Source organism: Scheffersomyces amazonensis (assembly GCF_036850825.1).
Source record: "Scheffersomyces amazonensis strain UFMG-HMD-26.3 chromosome Unknown RJT21scaffold_2, whole genome shotgun sequence".
NCBI lineage: Eukaryota > Fungi > Ascomycota > Pichiomycetes > Serinales > Debaryomycetaceae > Scheffersomyces > Scheffersomyces amazonensis.
Genome location: NW_027042742.1, coordinates 324,752 through 345,173, shown reverse-complemented (window position 1 = coordinate 345,173; position 20,422 = coordinate 324,752). Strand labels below are relative to the sequence as shown.

At 28.6% G+C, this 20,422-nt stretch overlaps 9 protein-coding genes and 2 non-coding genes across 11 annotated transcripts; 8 read left to right on the top strand and 3 right to left on the bottom strand. All coding sequences in view use genetic code 12, as the record gives it.

Annotated features, from left to right (window-relative positions):
- The first annotated feature begins 136 nt into the window (after nt 1–136).
- On the top strand, nt 137–1,512 carry RJT21DRAFT_118381 (uncharacterized protein). Its single transcript, XM_064881015.1, has one exon. The coding sequence runs from the start codon at nt 513–515 to the stop codon at nt 1,068–1,070; it is 558 nt and encodes a 185-aa protein (XP_064739111.1). The 5' UTR covers nt 137–512; the 3' UTR covers nt 1,071–1,512.
- A 225-nt stretch (nt 1,513–1,737) lies between these two features.
- Nucleotides 1,738–1,809, bottom strand: RJT21DRAFT_t36. The gene has a single exon. It is a non-coding gene; the product is annotated as a tRNA-Glu (tRNA).
- Nucleotides 1,810–1,950: 141 nt separating this feature from the next.
- Nucleotides 1,951–2,022, top strand: RJT21DRAFT_t75. The gene has a single exon. It is a non-coding gene; the product is annotated as a tRNA-Gly (tRNA).
- A 981-nt stretch (nt 2,023–3,003) lies between these two features.
- On the top strand, nt 3,004–5,636 carry RJT21DRAFT_118378 (uncharacterized protein). The gene has a single exon (XM_064881014.1). It carries the CDS (start codon nt 3,314–3,316, stop codon nt 5,324–5,326), a length of 2,013 nt encoding a protein of 670 aa, XP_064739110.1. The 5' UTR covers nt 3,004–3,313; the 3' UTR covers nt 5,327–5,636.
- Nucleotides 5,637–5,744: 108 nt separating this feature from the next.
- RJT21DRAFT_19200 (CIP1 protein) lies at nt 5,745–7,464 on the top strand. The gene has a single exon (XM_064883652.1). It carries the CDS (start codon nt 6,162–6,164, stop codon nt 7,062–7,064), a length of 903 nt encoding a protein of 300 aa, XP_064739109.1. The 5' UTR covers nt 5,745–6,161; the 3' UTR covers nt 7,065–7,464.
- A 400-nt stretch (nt 7,465–7,864) lies between these two features.
- RJT21DRAFT_1766 (uncharacterized protein) lies at nt 7,865–9,715 on the bottom strand (the record flags this gene model as incomplete). The annotated part of the gene is made up of 1 exon (XM_064883578.1): nt 7,865–9,715. The coding sequence occupies one exon, from the start codon at nt 9,713–9,715 to the stop codon at nt 7,865–7,867; it is 1,851 nt and encodes a 616-aa protein (XP_064739108.1).
- Nucleotides 9,716–10,984: 1,269 nt separating this feature from the next.
- On the top strand, nt 10,985–11,674 carry RJT21DRAFT_112324 (uncharacterized protein; the record flags this gene model as incomplete). The annotated part of the gene is made up of 1 exon (XM_064880073.1): nt 10,985–11,674. The coding sequence occupies one exon, from the start codon at nt 10,985–10,987 to the stop codon at nt 11,672–11,674; it is 690 nt and encodes a 229-aa protein (XP_064739107.1).
- A 204-nt stretch (nt 11,675–11,878) lies between these two features.
- RJT21DRAFT_19192 (Pdi1 protein disulfide-isomerase) lies at nt 11,879–14,055 on the top strand. The gene has a single exon (XM_064883650.1). The coding sequence runs from the start codon at nt 12,082–12,084 to the stop codon at nt 13,900–13,902; it is 1,821 nt and encodes a 606-aa protein (XP_064739106.1). The 5' UTR covers nt 11,879–12,081; the 3' UTR covers nt 13,903–14,055.
- Nucleotides 13,985–16,104, top strand: RJT21DRAFT_118374 (uncharacterized protein). Its single transcript, XM_064881013.1, has one exon. The coding sequence runs from the start codon at nt 14,179–14,181 to the stop codon at nt 15,985–15,987; it is 1,809 nt and encodes a 602-aa protein (XP_064739105.1). The 5' UTR covers nt 13,985–14,178; the 3' UTR covers nt 15,988–16,104.
- A 189-nt stretch (nt 16,105–16,293) lies between these two features.
- PDI1 (protein disulfide isomerase) lies at nt 16,294–18,212 on the top strand. Its single transcript, XM_064881012.1, has one exon. The coding sequence runs from the start codon at nt 16,387–16,389 to the stop codon at nt 18,076–18,078; it is 1,692 nt and encodes a 563-aa protein (XP_064739104.1). The 5' UTR covers nt 16,294–16,386; the 3' UTR covers nt 18,079–18,212.
- RJT21DRAFT_118372 (glucose-induced degradation complex subunit) lies at nt 18,213–20,238 on the bottom strand. Its single transcript, XM_064881011.1, has one exon. It carries the CDS (start codon nt 20,152–20,154, stop codon nt 18,226–18,228), a length of 1,929 nt encoding a protein of 642 aa, XP_064739103.1. The 5' UTR covers nt 20,155–20,238; the 3' UTR covers nt 18,213–18,225.
- Nucleotides 20,239–20,422: the final 184 nt, after the last annotated feature.

Here is a 20,422-nt window from a genome sequence, read left to right as displayed (position 1 = left end):
GAGTATCCCAGAAATTTTCGGGGAATTAATCGTTAGCACACGACCCCTCAGTTTCCCATTCAGATTATAGTGAAAAAAAGAAATTAAATGCATAAAATCTAAACTTACAGTGAGAGAAGGGAAGAAAAGAAAATCTGAACGAGAAGGGATTAAAGGTTTGGACCAGTTAGAATTAAGATCTATATTAATATATATATAATTAATTGTGGATTGAATATTATATCTTATTTATTAGTATTATTTAAGATCCATATCATACTATACTATAGTAATTTTCATTACATTAGCATCGAAATTTCATTTTCATTTAGTGTTGTTAATTCTTTCATTAATCTTAATGATTATCATATTTTAAAGTTATAATTTGCACATATTTTGTACAATACCATATAAGAAGAAAGAGGATTTTCATATATATACTTGATTAAAATCGAGTAATTCATTATTCTTAACCTTCTTTAAAAAAAATTTCATATCTATTCACAACGTTTTAATTAGCATAATATCTAATAATGATAACTCAAACTCAAACTATAACAGAAAAGTTTCGACCTCCGCAATTCTATACCCTTGATCAAGTCCGAAACCATAACTCTCCAGGTGATTTATGGATGATAATATATAATCGAGTTTATGATATAACTGATTTTGCTCATAGTCATCCTGGAGGAATAGAAGTATTATTTGATTGTGGTGGTGTTGATGCTACTGAAGCTTTTGATGATGTTGCTCATTCTGATGACGCATTTAACATGTTAGCACCTTATTTTGTTGGAGATTTAATACCGCATGAACAAATAAAATATAAGAAACAACCAAGTCATACAGTTCCCAGTATATATATTGAGAATAATGATGATACTAAACCTCAAAAGTTTGTGAAATCAATTTCAAATAGTAAAAAGAGTAAAAGCAATACGACTTCAAAGAAATCAAAAAAGGGTAAGAAATCAAGTACACCTGTTGAAAAATTGACAATTGCTATTTTGATATTATTGGTTATCTTTTCATTAATATTATACGTTGGAGTTCAAAAATTGAAATGGACTTATCATGTTCATTCTTCATAATAAACAATTTAAAATTGTTGGGTCTTATTTCTTCACTTATAGAACAATATTATAACAAATGTCATCCGGTTGACAAATAGGTAAAATTTAAAGAGCCCAAAGGGCCACTGTCATTTAATTCTAATCATCTATCATTTTATATTATTATGATAATTAATAATGATTTATTCAGTAATTTTGATGGATTTGATATTTTATATTTCTTCTAGATGGATTACCTTTGGTCAATTTCACCTTGAATAAAATCTTAAATCAGTCAAATGGTATCAAATGAAAATTCAAATTCATATTAATTTTATTTATTTGTTTATTATTTATTTATTCATTTCTTTTACATTACTTTTTCAAAATCTATTTATTTAATTATTTACTTATTTATTGTTATTTATTAAAATATCTAATTATGCATATATATATTTATTCATTATTATCAATTCTCGCCATATTGTAAGACATTAATTCATTAATCCATTATTCCATTGCAATTCATAACTGCTTGTTGTAGCACAGTTGAAATTATACAGAATTCAATCGAAACTAAATAATTTGTTCAATTACTTCTCTTCTTCCACATTTGAACCTTTTGAAGAGCTTATTAAGTAAGATATTTATAAAAATAATAGAAAGATGCTAGATTGATTTCTAGTTGCAAATTTCCAAAAAATAATTCCGATACCGGGAGTCGAACCCGGGTCTGCTCGGTGAAAGCGAACCGTGCTAGCCGTTACACTATATCGGACTATTTCTTAAAAATTTATTTAGTCTGTAGGGGGGCCCCATGACACATCACGTGCTAAATAGGCACGTGATCCAAATTTCCTAAAATGGACATTTTTATGAATCACGTGTTTAAATTTCCTAAAACGGACATGTATAAAAAGGACGGTTGGTGTAGTGGTTAACATATCTGCCTTCCAAGCAGGTGTCACGGGTTCGATTCCCGTACCGTTCATTTTTTTTTGCATTCAAATAATTTTCAATTATTTTGAATAATTAATCAATTAACTATATAATACCCATGAAATCCTTTAACTTCTTTTTCAAGGTAAACAATCTTGTTACATTGTCCTTCTTTCACAAGAGTTTTTATTATATAAATATTTTCTCTAACCTCGTTACCGTTTATAATCATCTATTTATATAGAAACTAATAAATCATCTAATTGCCCTTCCTGATGTCTTCATACATCTTTTCTTTTGCATATCTACATTCTATATATATATTACTGAATTAAGATTTTTCACTTATTTAAGTTACTTCAAATGTTTAACAATCAATAAGTTTTTTATTCTGAAGTATTTATAAACTTTGAATAAAAATTTTGCAAAAAAGTAAGTTTAATGCCAATTTGTAGATCCAATAATAAATATCAAAATGACGACTTAATAATTTAAAGACAATAGATTAGTTTTTAGTATTCCAAAATTGGGTGTGTTTAAATGTAGCTTAAATATATGTGACAGAGTAAGTGTACAGCATCGGCTAGAGAGATTTGCATATGACACAGTTCCTAAAAACCTTAATAATCGAAGCATTTGAATACCGAGCTTCCTATACACAAAATAATTGTCCCCTAATTTAATAGAACAGCAGTATTGCAAAATAGATCTGTTCATATATTTTTGCAATACGTTTTAAAAAAAAGTAAATCTTCGCTTGAAACATAATATAAAAACTTTACACGTCATTGAACTTCTCGGGAGAGACATTATGCATCATCATTGCATCATGGTATTGATATCACGAGACCAACTATAGTTAAGAAAAGCAAATAAAGGCTTTTTTCTTTAAAAAAATCATTCATTAACACTCATAAAGTCATGACCTCGCAAAATGTCGTGTGGCCCCAGAACCATTGTTATAACTATATTAGTAAATGTCGTGACTCTGCTCCTCCCCACACAATACGAAATTATCACCAGTTTGAGATTATACCTATACCTTTATATTACCCTTTTCTTTTATAATTACAAATTTAATGTTAATTTGAAGTTTAATATATAATCCAGAAATATCTTATTGTATATAATTTACATTGGAAATTATAACTTATTAAAAGTTCAATATTATATATAATTTCCCTGGCTTATCAGTTAAACTGATAATCTCATCTGCCCTTACTTACCCCCCAATTTTTTAGTGCGGTCCGATCCCTCACATTCCACGGCCTTTAAACTAATAGTGATAAGGTATTTGCATTTGTATTTTTACTTATTATTAATATAAGATATTCATATTAATAATGACTAAGGATATAAATATAAATCAATCTCAAAGAGCCAAATCAGCTCATAAATTAGATCAACTTCATAAAAGACATAAATATAAGAATAGTCGATATAATAAATGTTTCCAAAATTATTATCATTCATATCAATATTTAACTCCAAATCCAGTTTATATTCCTAATATAAAGACTTCGGTAAATCACTGGCAATTAAGAGATTTACTTCAATTTGATGCAACCACAAATTCTGTATTTTATACCAAATCCGATTCAGTTTATCGTTATAATTTAAATGATAATATTGTTTCAAATCATTGTAAATTAAATTATTATCCCAGATGTTTTAGTCATTCTCATAATGGTATACTTGTTAGCGGTGGTTTACTTAATAGTTCATCTAAATTATTCTCTATGAATATTGAAAATTTATCTATTACTGGTGGTTCATCATCAAATTCTAGTCCTCGAAAAATTACAAAAGGATTATTTTCATTTCATAATCCTAATTTAAATATTTCAAAGAGTGTTAGATTAGGTGAAATGATAAATAATGGTGTAACTGTTTATCCAACTAGTGAAAATTCTTATCAATCATTTGTTTGTAATAATGATTCATATTTATATTGTGTTGATATTCATAATAATGATTCCATAAAAGTAGTTAATAAATTTAACTGTGAAACCAATACTTGTTTAAATAATGTGGTAAAAAATCCTCTGTCTGATAAACTTTTAACAGTCACTGGTGATTCTACATCAATTTTTTTAATTGATCCAACAAGTTCAAATCCAAAAGTTAAGACAATTAAATCAGGTCATGAATCAGGATTTGGAATAAGTTATCATAATAATGGTTATTTATTTTCAACAGTTTTTCAAGATGGAAGTTGTTTATTATACGATATCAGAAATATTCCTGCTAATAATAAGCCCTTAATAGAAATAAAATCAACAAGACCAGGACATCAATCAGGAGCTTTCAGAGTTTGTAAATTCTCACCAGAAAATGAAATGACAGATTTATTAATTATTCTGGAACATGTTGGAAGAGTACATGTAATTGATTTAAGAAATTTAAATTATGATAATGTAGATGATCATCAAGTTTTAGTTGTTCCTTATGCATTAGATCAATTTGCTGAATTTAAAAATAATATAATTAAAAATTATGAAAGAGCAAGTACAAATTCAGATTTTATTGAAGAAGATGATCAGGATTCTCATAAGGAACAATATGAATCAAAAAGAAATTTAATTGAAATTTATGATAATCCTAGAATTTCAGGTAAAAGAAGATCATCAAATTTAGCATCTTCTTTCCCATCACCTTTAGTTTATGATTATGATTATTTAACAAATGTAAATCCAAAGTTATTCAAAGATTTTGTTTATGTTCCACCTCCTCCACCTATTATAAATTCTAAAATTGATATTAAATCATCAAACATTCCTGATTTCAATTATCCAGAATGGAATAATAATCAATTACCATTTAATAATAATGAAAATCATCACGAAACTAAATTTGATAATATTTCTCCTACTGCATCTCAAAGACCATCATTTGCAGAAATAGATATTGAAATTCAAAGAGGAGAAGAAGAATACGAACGATCAAGAAGACAAGATGGTGATGAATTTGAAGAAGGAGATCAAGAAGATATTAATAATGATTATGATTACGATTATGATTATTTTAATGGTTATCAATATAATCTTGATTATAACTATAATAGTCCTTCTAATAATGTTAGTAGTGGAGGTATGCTTAGAACTTCATCTATTCTTCCTCAAGTTTCAACTTCTATGGATAGTTATGCTAATTATTCAGCAAATAATTGTGATGATTCATTCCAACAATCTATTAATCATATCCATGGAGAAATGGAATTATCTGGTATTGAATTCTGTTTCTCTAAATATGATACGAATTCAAAAATCCTCATTGGATGTCAAGATGCTGGAATTGTGCTGTGGGATGTTAATACTGCAGCCAGAAGAAGTTTTGGTAAATTTGACTACGTTTGAAAGTCAATCTCATGTTTACGTTTATAAACAGTTAGGTCCAGGTTCATACTGTTTGGTTTATTTATTTCATTTCAATAATATAATTTGGCATACTTGGTCTAGTATAATAAAATTACTTTAGCCCAAGTCTTCCTCTAGAGTATGGATCTATTTCGGATCCGACTCTAACCTCTATTCATATTTTTTCTTATATTATGTTAATGGCATAATATTGCATTCGTTCTAATTTTGTCTTTTTTAGTTAATCTCGTCATTATTTCCGTATTGTTTGTCATTTCCTTTCCTCAATATACACCTTTATTTCCTGTCAACGGAGACAACATTGTAGATCACAAAATAAATGGCGGTTAATAAGTTTCGGGTTAATTGTTTCACCATTCTTAGTAATATCACGTTATTTCCATGATTACTTAATTCTACATATTGCAATAGATGGATGCAAATGGAAAACTCGGATTTAATGCAACCGAACTTCTGAACGCGGCTTAAAACCGTGCTTAGATAAATTTACGGTAAGGGCGCAAGTAGAAATGCTTAATTGAGTAGGTGCGGGTTTTAGACAATTGGGTTTATCCCCGCTAATTTTGCAGTCAAAATGATGAACTGATTAACTGATGAGAAGATGAGGTTAAATTCCATTTACGGACGGCGGAGATACCCTGTGTTAAACTGTGAATTGAATAAGAAACTGTGGATATGTGTTATTCTTAATTGAATATAAATACAGGTAGATTTTTACTGAAATATGAGAATGAATAATTTCTAACCTCATCACAAAACAAATCAGCTAATCAGCTTCTATATACTTTGTTAAATAACTAAATAAACTATTAAAATGACTAAAACTACTATTGCTATCATCGGAGTCTCAGGTTCATTGGGTCAACCAATCCTTGATGTTCTTCAATCAGACTTGTTTAAGGATAAAGTTCAATTCCCAATTAAGGCATTCTCCAGAAGAGATATTCCATCAACTGAAACTGTTGAATATATTAAAGCAGATATTACTGAAGAAAATATTCCTAAAATTATTGAAGAATTAAATAAAGATGGTGGAGTTGATACTATTATTGAATTAGTAGCTTCTGATCCAAAATTATTTGCTTTAGTTACTAAAATTATTGTTGGAGCTAAACCAAAATTATTTATTCCATCTCAATTTGGGGTTGAAATTGATAAAGTTAATACCTATATTCCCAACTTTTTAAGTCATAAAACTATTCAATCTAAAACTACTAGAGAAGCAGGTATAAAGACTGTTGATATAATTACTGGATTTTTCTTTGCTCCTGGTACTTATCTTTATGAAGCAGTTCAACAAATTGGAATTGATCCAAATACTAAAACTTTAGAAATTTTTGGAGATTTATCTAATAAGATTTCAGTAAACTTTGTTGATGATATTGCTAAATCTGTTGTAAGTATTGCAACTAATTCAAAACCTAATGAATTACCAAATAAAGTTAGAATTGCTGGTGATGTAGTAACTTTTCAACAAATTGTTGATACATTTGAAAAGAATCATAATACTAAATTACAAATTACTAAACAAGTTACATCTCAAGAAGCTTTAAATGAATTTTTTGAAAAGATTAAAAATGGTCCTAAACATGAAGATATTTTCTTTTATTTACATACAATTGCTTCTCAAGGTACTGATAAAGGTATTCATTATAGTATTAATGAGAATGAAATTGTTAACCCCGGTGAAAAATTATGGAAATGGGCCAAATATTAAATTAAATAAATTAAATAAATTAAATATCTTTAAGTTATACTTATTCTTTTGCTTATTCTGTCTTTTTTACTATTAGTGATATTAATACAATAAATTTTATTTTCTTCCTATTAATCATATATTCATTTTGTAAGGAAGAGAAAAGATGGAATAGAAACTATCTATAAGACAATATGTTGATTTTTCACAGTTAATAGTAAATTACTATGAAAAATTAAACTAAACGAAAGGTGATATGATGAAATATATACACTAGAATAAAAGGAATCATATCTATCCATTGATCTTAATTAAGATTATCTTTCTTTCGTAATAATTATAGTCACATCCCAATCTAATTTGTAAATAAGTTTTTCTTTTTATTTTCTTTTTTTTTTAAAATATATATAGTAAATGATAATTAGTTTTGGTTAAACCCTCTTAAATTCAGTAATTCGTTAAATTATTAGTATTAATTTTTCAATATGATATGGACTATGCTTTTAAGAGTTCTAGATTTTATTAGAGGAGGAATAAAATTTGAATTAATATAATTTAATGAATTAATTAATTAAATAATTAACCAAATAATTAAATAATCAATTAATATTAAAATGATTGGTGTTTGAAGGTAATTGAACTTATCTTTCTTCATAATAGATTAATAAAAGATTCCTATAATATATAGTCCAATCCAATCAAACTTACCATGAAGTATGCAAGGACGTTAACGTTAAGAATGAATTTGAAACAATGAAATAAAAAAAGATGGCCATTTTTAAACCATCACAAAAAAAAAATAGTGAGGAATATATATTCTCTTAATTTTCAACTGGTAATAACCATTGTTCATAGTTTCCCTTAGTTCTTAACTTGACATCCTTAGCAGCTTGAGCTGGTTCAGTCAAGTATTTAATTTCTAAATTGTTACATTTCTTAACAGCATCTAATATTATACTGTTACTTTCAATTTCATTTTCTAATGAATTTTGAATACCATTAATTATAATTTTAACTCTCTTAAAATTTAAAATTAATTCTAATGGAACCCAACCTTCTTCATCCATATTCTTTCTTAAAAAGATATCTCTAATTAAATTATCTAATGAGAAATAATAATCAATTTGTTGAATTAAAGCTTGTTGAGGATCTTGCTTTGGTGAAATTGGAGGTGGGATTTGAACAGCAATTGGTGGTTGACCAAGAAGATGAGGTGGATAACCAATAATTGGTTGAGGAATTTGTGGTAAACCAACAGATCCATTACGATATCCACCATTTTGAACTTGATGACGATTATATCCATTTGAATTTCTTTGAGGTCTGAACTGTCTATTATTATAAGGTTGAAATGGAGGTTGATTTGGAACAAATTGTTGTTGATGGTAATATCCATTTTGTTGAGCTTGAGGTGGAATTTGATTATTATTATAATTGTTAAATCTTTTATTATATTGATTAACATTTAAATTACCATTGTTATTGGAATTATTATTACCATTGTTGGCAATACCATTGTTATTATTGTTATTATAACGTCTGTAATTCTTTTGATGATTAGCAGATCCATTATTATTATTATTATTATTATTATACTTTTGGTATTGAGGATTATACTGTTGTTGATTATTAAATTGATTTGAAGGATGAGTAGAAGTTTCATTACTTCCATTTTCTTCTGGAGCAGCATTAGAAGTATTTTTTGGAATAAATTCAGTGGTGGATTCAGTATCTACAGAAACAGGAGGAATATCAGATGATGATTCAGTAGTAACTTCAGCAGTAGCAGCAGCATTAGAAGTTTGTACAGTAGATTTCTTAGTAGAATCTTCTGATATTGATGGAGATGATGTACTAATCGAAGAAGTAACAGGAGAATTAGTTTCAACTTGAGGAGAAACTTTAGATTCAACTACATTAGATGATTGATCTTTCTTTGATTCATTATTAGATGATTGATTGTTTGAATTAGATTTTCTTTGATTACCTTGAGAACCTGACCTACTATTATTTCCATTATTTTCAGTAGTATTATTAGTATTGGAAGATGAGGAGGAAGTATTCTTATTCTTTCTATTTCTATTTTGCTTAGAGTTATTATTATTATTATTATTATTATGACCTGTATTATTATTAGAATTTCTAGGACTTGGTAATACAACTTTAGCATTTATAGGTACCCATTTATTAGTGATTGGTTTAATGAATTTTTGTTGATTTGATTTATTAGATGATTGACTTTCTACTATCTTAGTAGGAGTTGGCCATTTTTGTTCATCTACAGTTGAAGTTGTAGCAGAAGTAGCAGGTGGAGCAGTAGTTGAACCATTTAATTGATGACCAGATGGATTACCCCAAACAGATTTAGAAGGCACAGGAGCTGGTTGTAATACTTTCTTTTCTTTTTTAGTAGTATTTGTTGTAGTATTTGATTTTTCAGTACTAACAGGTTCATTTGAAGTATCTAAATTTGAAGTTGAAGTGGAAGTTGAAATTGAAGATGAAGTAGGAATTGGAGATGAATTAACTGGAATAGATTCAGAACTAGTAGGAGAAGCAATAATTTCTTGAGAAGATTCAGTTGAAGGTACTTTAACAGATTTTGAATCAGTTTCAGTTGAAACAGAAGTACCTTTAGCAGCAACGTTGGCGTACGAGATAGATGTCGACATTATGAATTAATTCGATTAAAATGGGACTCTTTTTTAAAAAAAAATTTTTCACTTAATCACTAATAATTAATTTATATCTTCTCTAACTCCAATTAGGGTATAATATCAGTTTTTTTATTGAAATACTGACTTGTTAATTGAAATTGATAGTCCTGGTTAATGTCGATACAAAAAAATTTTCCTAGTAAAAAAAATTTTTTTTAGTATGGCTAGTAACAAAAACTGCAAACAAAATTAAGGGAGTCAATCAAAGAGGGGATGGGAAGGATTGACTTTAGTGAAATATAAGATTAGGGATAATTCGATGACTATGATCTGATTGGATACAGGTCGTAGTTTTCAAATGAAAAGAATTCAGGAAATATTCTCGACAATAATTAAATTTTGAAAAATTTTGAAATTTGCCGTAAAAGGTCGGATTTGGCTGTCAATTCTTTGCTTATTAGTTAGTTTAGAACGTCTAAGATAAGCAGAAAGTTTTGGAAAAGGCTGCAAGTGGAAACTGATGTTACTATATACAGCCGAGTACAATAAAATTGTTCTTTAATAAACTTTAAGTGACTAATACTTAAGTAGAACGATAATAAAGTGGGTAGTGATTAGTGGAAAATCAGAGGCATGAAAATGTTTTTGGTGAGGCATATAGTAAAAAAAAATTAATGCATCCATACCGCACCTGCCTGGTTAAAAAAGATAGAATATAATATGTCCAAATTATTATAAATTATAGTATATAACTTAGTTACTCAATATGGAGTGAAGAGTATAGAATTGAATTAACTGTAGTATTTGGCTACTCTATCTACTAAGTTACTTACTGTTACTAAGCTATTGAACTATTAAGCTATTAAATGATTAACTTATTCACTTCGCTAAGTCATTAACCTAAGGCACCAAATTCTTAACTCCCCCTGCTCGGTGCAGGACCGGTCACATGCTAACTGACCACGGGCCAGAGACATTGTCGCATTACTGACCCTCTACCTCCGTATTTAGAGTTAGTCATTGCTATTTACTCTACTAATAAACAAGATATAATTCATACAATTAGTCTATATTTACATATAATATTATAAGAAGTATAGCTTCAATTTATTAAGTCATTCCACATCATTTCCGTGTAAATTACATCTAATATAAACTTACCGAGACTATCGGAAATACATCGTTTACAAAATCTCACTAAAAATCTGAGAAACCTTACCCCATAATTCGTTGTTGACTAATTATTGACATAACCATATAATTTTATAATACTAATCAATTATTATGTCATCTATCTTAACTAATCCACTTTATCGTCCTCTATTAGAGGCTCTTAGATCTGCTAGAAATGGAATTGTTTATGGTGGTAAAATTAGATTTCTGCATGCTTTGGTCATTAATTTACTTTATAGATCAGGTCCTATATTACCTAGGCTTAAACCAGTATTAAAAGCAACTAAAAATCATGCTGAAGTATTGGCAGCTTTTGCTATGATTTATAAAATAGCTGTTAAATTATTAATTCAACCTACATTATTAGGACCAGGAAATACAAGATTAGCTAAATTCATAGGGGGAGCATTTGGTGCTTGGATAGTTTATAGTCAACATTTTCCATATTTTCATCCTGGTATAACTCATCAAATTACACTTTACTGTTATTCAAGAGTACTGTTAGCAGTTGGGAAAATATTATTAGATTATTATTTACAATCTAGACAACCAATGTTTAGAAATTCTAAAGGTGATGTACTATTATTTAATGATTTAACATCAAAACAACAACTAAAGTTAAAGAATGCTATCTACGGTCGATCTTGGAAATATTTCGCTGTATTAGTTTGGGCTCTAGTAATGTTTATTTATGATTATCAACCTCAATATTTACAAAGTTCATTAAGACATAGTATGGCTTATATATATGATGTTGAACTTGATTCCTGGAGTAGTTGGTGGGAATTCTTAGGAATATGATATTGATTATTCACCGGTTACAATATATAATTATTATGTGTAAATAATAGAGAGTTTGACACCATGACGAGCTGTCAAGTGATAATCATTCAATAAACTAATTTTTAGACTTCATCCTTTATTTTATTAAACGCTAAATCACGCCTCGCCTTATGCGAGTATTTCAAATTAGCCTTAAATATTAAAATATTACCCTGCTCCTTAAAAATTGTTATAAGGTAAAAGGGGGGTTATAGCTAATTCTATTTGCTATTGGCTAGTTATGTGAGAGGCAGTTTATAGAATGCCATCACCTCCCACCAAATAATTTTATTTTAATCCTTAAATGCGCTTTTCCTATAAATGCCTATAACAATAACTAGATAGCTTATGTAGATATATTTTATTTATACTAATAGTTAACAAAGATGAAGTTCTCTTGCTTATTAGTATTGGTCTTAGCTGATACTCTTTCAATGGCTTATGCCAGTGACTATTCGATGTTGTATAAACCTGTACCAGTATCTGAATCAGAATCAGAATATTATGCCACTAGATCAATATCTTATGCAACTGGATCTGTTTCTGCTAATGGATTACCTGCGTCACGGAAAGTAAATAGTTTTATTCATTATTCTGGAATTGAAAGAGTTCCAATGATAGAAGATCCCTTCCAAAATTTGAGTGCTATTGCTGATCCAAACTCTGCCGTAGTCAAATTAACTTCAACAAATTATACTTCATTCCTTGAAGAATATCCCTTAGTTCTAATTGAATTCTATACCCCCTGGTGTACAACATGTAAAATGTTAGGTTCGGAATATTCTAAAGCTGCTGATTTATTAAATGAAACAAATCCAAATATTAAATTGGCACAAGTTGATTGTGACGAAGAACAAAAATTATGTTTAGAACATGAAATTGGAATCTATCCAACTTTAAAGGTTTCGAAAAGCAATATAGCTGAATATACAGAATGGAATCATATGAGAACTGCTCAAACTATTAGTCGTTATATGATTAAAAAATCTTTACCAGCCGTTATAACATTTGAAACTTATGAATTATTGGATAATTATATTCAAACTGAGTCCGAACCTTTCGTTATTCTTGTTAATCCTATTCATGATGAAAGATTAAATGATGTTTTCTTTAAGTTTGCAGAAATGGAGAATTTACATTATTCGTTTATATCTGTTGCTGATAAAACACATATAGCACAATTAAACAATAAGGTAAATGCTAATTTATCAGACAAGAGAATTTCTTTAATCTTAATACATCCAGGAGAATTTGATGATGTCAGAGAATTCAATTTCAATAATATTCAAGAAATTAATTCAAATTCGTTGCATAAATTTGTGTCCAAAGCAGCAATACCATATGTCATTGAGGATATTAGTCCTGAAATAACCAACTATATGCGTTCCTCTATGTTACCTATAGCACAATACTTTTATAAAACATCTGAACAAAAAGATATTGCAATGAAAGAATTTAGAAGATTGGCTAAAAAGTATGATAGCCAAATATTATTCACAGTTTTTAAGGGAAGCAGGATGAGCCGTATCGATATGGATCTTGATATTCTTCCTGCCTTTATTATTCAAGCTGAACGGAAGCCTAATCAAAGGAGTAATTCTTTTCATCGTATGAATCAATATGAATATTTAAATGGTCCCCCATTTGCTAAGATTGAATCATTCATAGAGGATTTTATGAATAAGAAGTTATATATATCTGAAAGTTTACCAACTAAGGAGGAAGTTGCAGCAAATCCAATTGTTAAATTAGTCGGTTACAATTATAATGAAATGATTAGAGATATGTCAAAGGATGTATTTGTTGCATATAATGATGCATTATGCCGTTACTGTAATGATTTTATACCAATCTGGAAAAAGTTGGCATCTATTTATAATTCTAACAAGCCAAATGCTAAGGTCATTATAGCTGTCATTAATCCCTTTATGAATGATATTGATTCCAAAGCCCGATTATATAATCGGGGATTGACTCTACTTTTCTATCCTGCTAATGGAGAAATTGATGAAATTACGGGTTTAAGAGTACCAATTTTATATGAAGGTGATAAAGATTTGGAATCTTTAGTAGAATTTATTAAAGAAAATGGAGGGTTAGGTATTGATGGTAGAGTACTACAGAATATAAAGGCTGTTCAAGGATCAATACTCCCAAAGTTTCTAAACTTTCAATGGTTTAAATTTCCATTCTTTATAAATCCATGATTAAACAATTATTTAAGAAAGTCTGAAGACTCTATATAAGTATATACATTTTAAGCGATATTATTTTTAATTTACTTCTATTTTTAACTTTATTTTTACGTCGAAATTCGGAATTGTCCAAATCTGGTGCGCATTCTACCATATGGAAATGAACTACTAATCATATTTGATTGTTTTTCATTTATATCTAGAGTGCGAGTGAGATACTAAATTAAGTCCATATTGCATCAATTAAAATTCATTCCAATCTGGTATTCTTACTAGAATAACAATTGAATGAGGTTAAGAGGTTTAACTTTTGCTGCACACTTTGTTGTTTCTGCAGTTTCTATTTCCTATGGTCAAACTATCGAATCAATCTCAACAGTAACTGAATTAACTGCTGATAATTTTCAAACATTCCTTAATGAAAATGATTTGGTCGTAGCTTATTTTTTTGATTCAAAATCTTTCTCGCAGAAGCATTTGCGTACATTTTATGAAGCTGCCGATATACTTCAAGGGAAGCAAGAACAAATTCAAATTAAAATGGCGCAAGTTAATTGTGAAACGGAAAAGCAGCTATGTATAGATCATAAGATTAGCTTCTTCTATCCACAATTCAGAATTATCAGAAATGGAGATATGAATGATTCTGAATCTTTGAATACAAAACTAAACAGTCTGTCCATTGTACAGTCTATTATTGAACATAAATTGCCGTTAATTAAGATGTTTGCTCAATACAATGAATTAATAAATTCAATGAAAGAGCAAACTACACCATTTGCTGTATTAATTAATCCAGATGATGATGGCAAATTGCATGGACAATTTAAAGATGCTTCAAGGAGAAGGTTTGGGCAAAATGCATTCTACGAAGTCAAGGATAAAGAACATATCAAGAAATTAAATGAAATTGTGAGTGCAGACTTGTCGGACAAAAAGACTAGTATAATGGTAATTCACCCTAATGAATTTGATGATGCTAAGGAGGTATTGTTAGAAACAGGTGAATTTATTGAACTATTATATAAGATTAGAGAGGCAACGGTTCCTCCATTTGCTATCGTTAAGGAAGCTAATTTTGATGATGATGCATTTGCTAGCCTTTTCTTAGTTCCAAGTGGGATATATATTCATAATAATGAACAAGAATTAAATTCAGTTATGAAAGATTTGACTCTATTAGGGAAGCAATACAAGGGAAAATTTCGACTTTATGCTATGAATGCTACTACCTTTAAACAGATGGAGGGAATTCTCTTCACAGTTTATAATAGACATATGGATAGTCGAATTCGTCCAGCATTTGGGATATTTGATTTGAAGGAAACACTTCAAGCGAAACAATATGTTGTTAATCAATATGAAAATCCTAATGGTCCATCAATTGCAACTATTGAATCATTTATTAATGATTATATGGCAGGGAATTTATCTCCAAGTGTTTTAACGGAAGATATTCCAACCGAATTAGAAATCAGTCAATCCGCTATTGTTAAACTTGTAAGTCTTACTCATGATGCCATTATTCAAGATGTTTCTAAGGATATTATTGTTATATATCATGGTCTGTATACTAATCAGAAACTAAGGGCCGTGTGGAACCAATTGGCAGTTTTATTTGAATCTAATAGACCAGATTCACAAGTCATTGTGGCTCAAATAAATAGATTTGAAAATCCTATTACAAACATTCCATCCAGTCTTAGAATCATTGGATCCATTGATGATGTGTTTCTATATCCTGCTAATGGAGAAATTGATGAACAGACAGGATTGAGAAAACCCGTTCCATATGACGGTAAGATTAAGTTAGATTTACTTCTTACATTTATTAAAGAGAAAGGAGGGTTAGGTATTGATGGTAAAGCATTGCAAAGTAATTTAGATAAATTAAAATGGTTTTTATGTTGGCAATTTTGGTATGGAGATCAGGCCTCATTAAGTTGGGGATTTATAATTACAGTTATTGCAGTATCGTTGGGAGTTAGGTTTTGGAGTCTGATTGTTAAGTTTTGGAGTCTTGTGGTTAGTTTATGGAATCTGGTAATTAAGTTTCGTGATTCAGAACCAAGGTACGATACCATCAGACTATCTTAATAATAAAGATCATATGTAGAGAATAAGGGCCTAAGCAGATAGTGTAAAAATATTTTTAGTTAAGCATATAAAAATATAGTTAAGCATATAATGACATAGTTAATGACGTAAACTAAGCGCGCGCAAATAATAATTTGCAGTCTGTGCCACCCACGCCCAGCACCCATTCCCTCGCCCAACTCTGTCGCCCTCACTGTCGCCCCCTGCAGGCAGACCGACCGGCTCGCGGCTTTTGGACAATTGAACACGCTGGTAAAACCGATTAGTGAAAAATTAAAATTAAATTACTAATAAGCTCAACATACATAAAACTATATAAAGTTATAAATATTCGTTAATACCATTACGATTACGAATTAAATTTATTTAATTTATAAAGCAGTAAATTAAAAAGCTACTATGAAATTTTGGAAATTTTCTACTAATATTTTAGCAACTCTTTTAGCTGTTGTATCAGTTAATGCCAGTGGACCAAGTAGTGGAGAAGCAGCAGCTGATCCAAATTCTGCTGTTGTTAAATTAACTATTGAAAATTTTAGAGATTATCTTAATGAAAATCCAATAGTTTTAGCAGAATTCTTTGCTCCATGGTGTGGATATTGTAAAATGTTGGGACCAGAATATTCAAAAGCTGCTAATTTATTAAATGAAACAAATCCAAATATTAAATTAGTTCAAGTTGATTGTGTTGAAGAAGAATTATTATGTTCTCAACAAGGTATTAGAGGTTATCCAACTTTAAAAATTTATAGGGAAGGTCAAATGGAAACTATTCAAGATTATGAAGGTCCAAGAGAAGCTGAAGGTATGGTTGATTATATGATTCAACAATCTTTACCAAGTGTTAGAAGTTTTGAAACTTTTGATTTATTAATGGAAACTTTAGATCAACAAACTAAACCATTTGTTATTCTTATTAATCCAGAAAATGATTCTCAATTAAATGTAACTTATGAACAAGTTGCTAAATATAAGAGAAAAGATCATTTATTTGTAACTATTTCTGATAAAGATCAAATTAAAAAATTAAATAGACAAGTTAATGCTAAATTATCAGATAAATCTGTTACAATTCTTGTTATTCATCCAGGAGCTTATGATGATGTTAATGTACTTGCTTATGATAATTTAGAAGAAATAACTAAAAATTTCCTTACTGAATTTGTTTCAACTGCTGCAATTCCTTATTTTGGTGATATTAATAGAGATACTTATATGCGTTATATGGAATCTCCTTTACCATTAGCTTATTATTTTTATAATACTGAAGAAGAAAGAGCTGCTGTTGCTGATAAATTTGCTGCTTTAGGTAAATTATATAAGGGAAGAATTAATTTTGTTGGTTTAGATGCTTCACAATTTGCTAAACATGCAGAAATGATTAATATGAATCCTGATATTATTCCATTATTTGCAATTCAAGATGTTGTTAATAATAAAAAATATGGAATTGATCAAATTGAAAATCCAAATGGTCCAACTTTTGAACAAATTCAACAATTTGTTTCTGATTATGTTGCAGGAGATTTAAGTCCAAATATTAAATCAGAAAAATTACCAAATGAAGAAGAAATTGCTGAAAATCCTGTTCGTAAATTAGTTGCTCATAATCATCAAGAAATTTTACTGGATGTTTCAAAGGATATCTTTGTTAAATATTATGCTCCATGGTGTGGACATTGTATTTCTTTAGCTCCAATTTGGGAAGAATTAGCTGGTATTTATGATTCTAATAAACCTGATGCTAAAGTTGTTGTTGCTGATCTTGATTTTACTAATAATGATGTTACTATTCCATTTACAATTGAAGGTTATCCAACCATTGTATTATATCCTGCTAATGGAGAAATTGATGAACAAACTGGTTTAAGAATTCCAGTCTTTTATAAAGGTCCAAGAGAATTAGAACCATTAATTGATTTTATTAAAGAAAATGGTTCATTAGGTATTGATGGTAGAGAATTACAAGAAGCTAAGGGAGTTGTTGAAGAAGGTATTACTGAAGAAGATGATGAAGTTGCTGAAGAAAGTGCTAAAAATGATGATGCTGAAGAAGTAGAAGAAGAAGATGTTGACCATGATGAATTATAATTATAATTATAATCATGATACATGATCATTTTTACCCTTACTCCTTATTACTGTTACTGTTACTGTTACTGTTTGTAGGCTTATATTGAATATGAAGTAAATACATACATAGTATTAACTACTAATTAGTAATTACTGTAGCAAATCCTAAAATGGACCCCATATCTTTACTAAATTATCATCACCAACAGAACTCCATAATTTACCTAAATCAACTGAATTTATAGTGGCTCGTTTACCAAATCGATTCCAATCCACACAATTACATAAACCATCATGACCTTTAACTCGAGTAATTAATTGACTCGTATGTAATTTAAAGAAATATATATAACCAGTATCTGAACCAGTAAGAATTATTTGTTCTTCATCTTCATCTTCAACTAAATATCCAAAAGCTGATCTAATAATATAACCACTTTGAGAATGACCAAAATATCTTCGATAAAGTATTGGAGCATAATCTCCTGTATTAAGACCAGAAATATCCCAAACTTGTAATTCTTCGGGTGCACAAGATATAAGTAAAAATTTCCCAGTTTTAGATATTGAACATGATGTAAGTCTACCAGATAAAGTTATTGAAGCAATCCGTTTTGTAGTAGATTCTGGACTTAAAAGATTAGGAATTTTATAAAAATGAAGTTTATGGTCACTATCAGCAGTAATTAAAAATTTCCCATCGGGAGTAATGGTTATATCATTAATTCTATTAAATTTATTTTCAAGTTTACTTTTAATTAATGATGAAGATTTATCAAATTTAGTTTTAGATTTACCATTACCATTAGTAGTTGTAGTACTATTTGTATCTTCAGTTTCATCTCTCATTTGAATATCTCCTTCTTTATCTTCAATTTTTTTATTACCACCATTATTACCATCTTTTTCTTTATCTTCATCATCATCTTCTTCTTCATCTTCATCTTCATCATCTTCAATATTCGCATAAAAATCAAATAATTCAACTCCATCTACATCAAATCCCTTTAAGACTTTATCAGGAGATCCTATTATAAAATGAGGTCGAGCAAGATTTGATGAAGTAGGTAAGAATTCACAAGTCCATGTTTTAATTTCTTGACCTAATGTAAAACATGATACTAATTTAAATTCATTATTATTATCCGTAGTATTGGTGGTGGTGGTGGTGGTGGTGGCACCAGTACCAGTTATAACTGATTCTTTCCTACTTCGTTTACCAATTAAATTATGAATACCTCCAATATACCAAACTCGAACTACCGTATCTAAACAACAACTAACTAAATATCTTTCTTGAGGATCCCAACAACAATAAATTACTGCTTTAGATTTTTCACTGGCAGGTTTTGAAGAAAATGGTACAAATACTTCATTATCTAAAGCAGCAGTTGGTTGCAAAATTTTTAAAACTTTAAAATTATTAATTACATCATAAATAATTAATTTCTCATCAAGTGATCCACTTATCATAAATCTACCCAGAGGAGAAAATTTTGTAAACCAAACTTCTTCTGAATGATAAGTTAATGTATGATAAAGTTTATTTGGGAAAAAAGTTGATTTAAAGAAATGATTTAAATGTTTAGAATTTGAATTTAATCCTGAAGATGTACCAATTAAGAAAGGATCAAGATCAAGATCAATATTTTGTTCTCGATCAAATTTTGTTCTTGGAGGTAAATAATAAGGATTTTGTTGTTTTTGATAAGTATTAGCAAGATCAATTAATCGTTTAAGATAATTTTGAGGTATATTATATACTTGATCAAAAGATTTAAGTTTATCATTAAGTTTAAAAATTTTATCTAAAATTCTTTCAATAAGGGTTGATCTAATTGTAAATATAATATCTTCAGATAAATTTGTTTCAATATTATTTGTATTATCTTTATTTAATTTAAAAAGATTTGATAAATTAAATAAATATTTTGATAAAAAATTTGATATTGTTACTGAATCATTTGAAGATTTAATTAAATTTTCAATATCAATTGATAATCCTAATAATAAATTAGATTCCTTTTCTCTAGTTAAACTTGAAAGTATCAGTTTACCAAAAATTATAGTAAGATCTGCTGTTGATGAAGACATAGAAATTGTTGGATTAAAATTATATTCATTATCTGAAGAATAATTAAATTCTTCTTCTTCATTATTAATAATATTATTATTATTATTATTAATTTTATTATTATTAATTTTATTATTAATTTTATTATTAATCTCTTCATATGGTTGAATTGATGCTTGTAATTTAGGAGCTAAATCATCTAATAATGGCATTAATCTATCTGAAAGATATTGAATAAAAGCTTGAGGAGAATCAGTTGAATATTGTAAGATATAAGATTCTATAAAG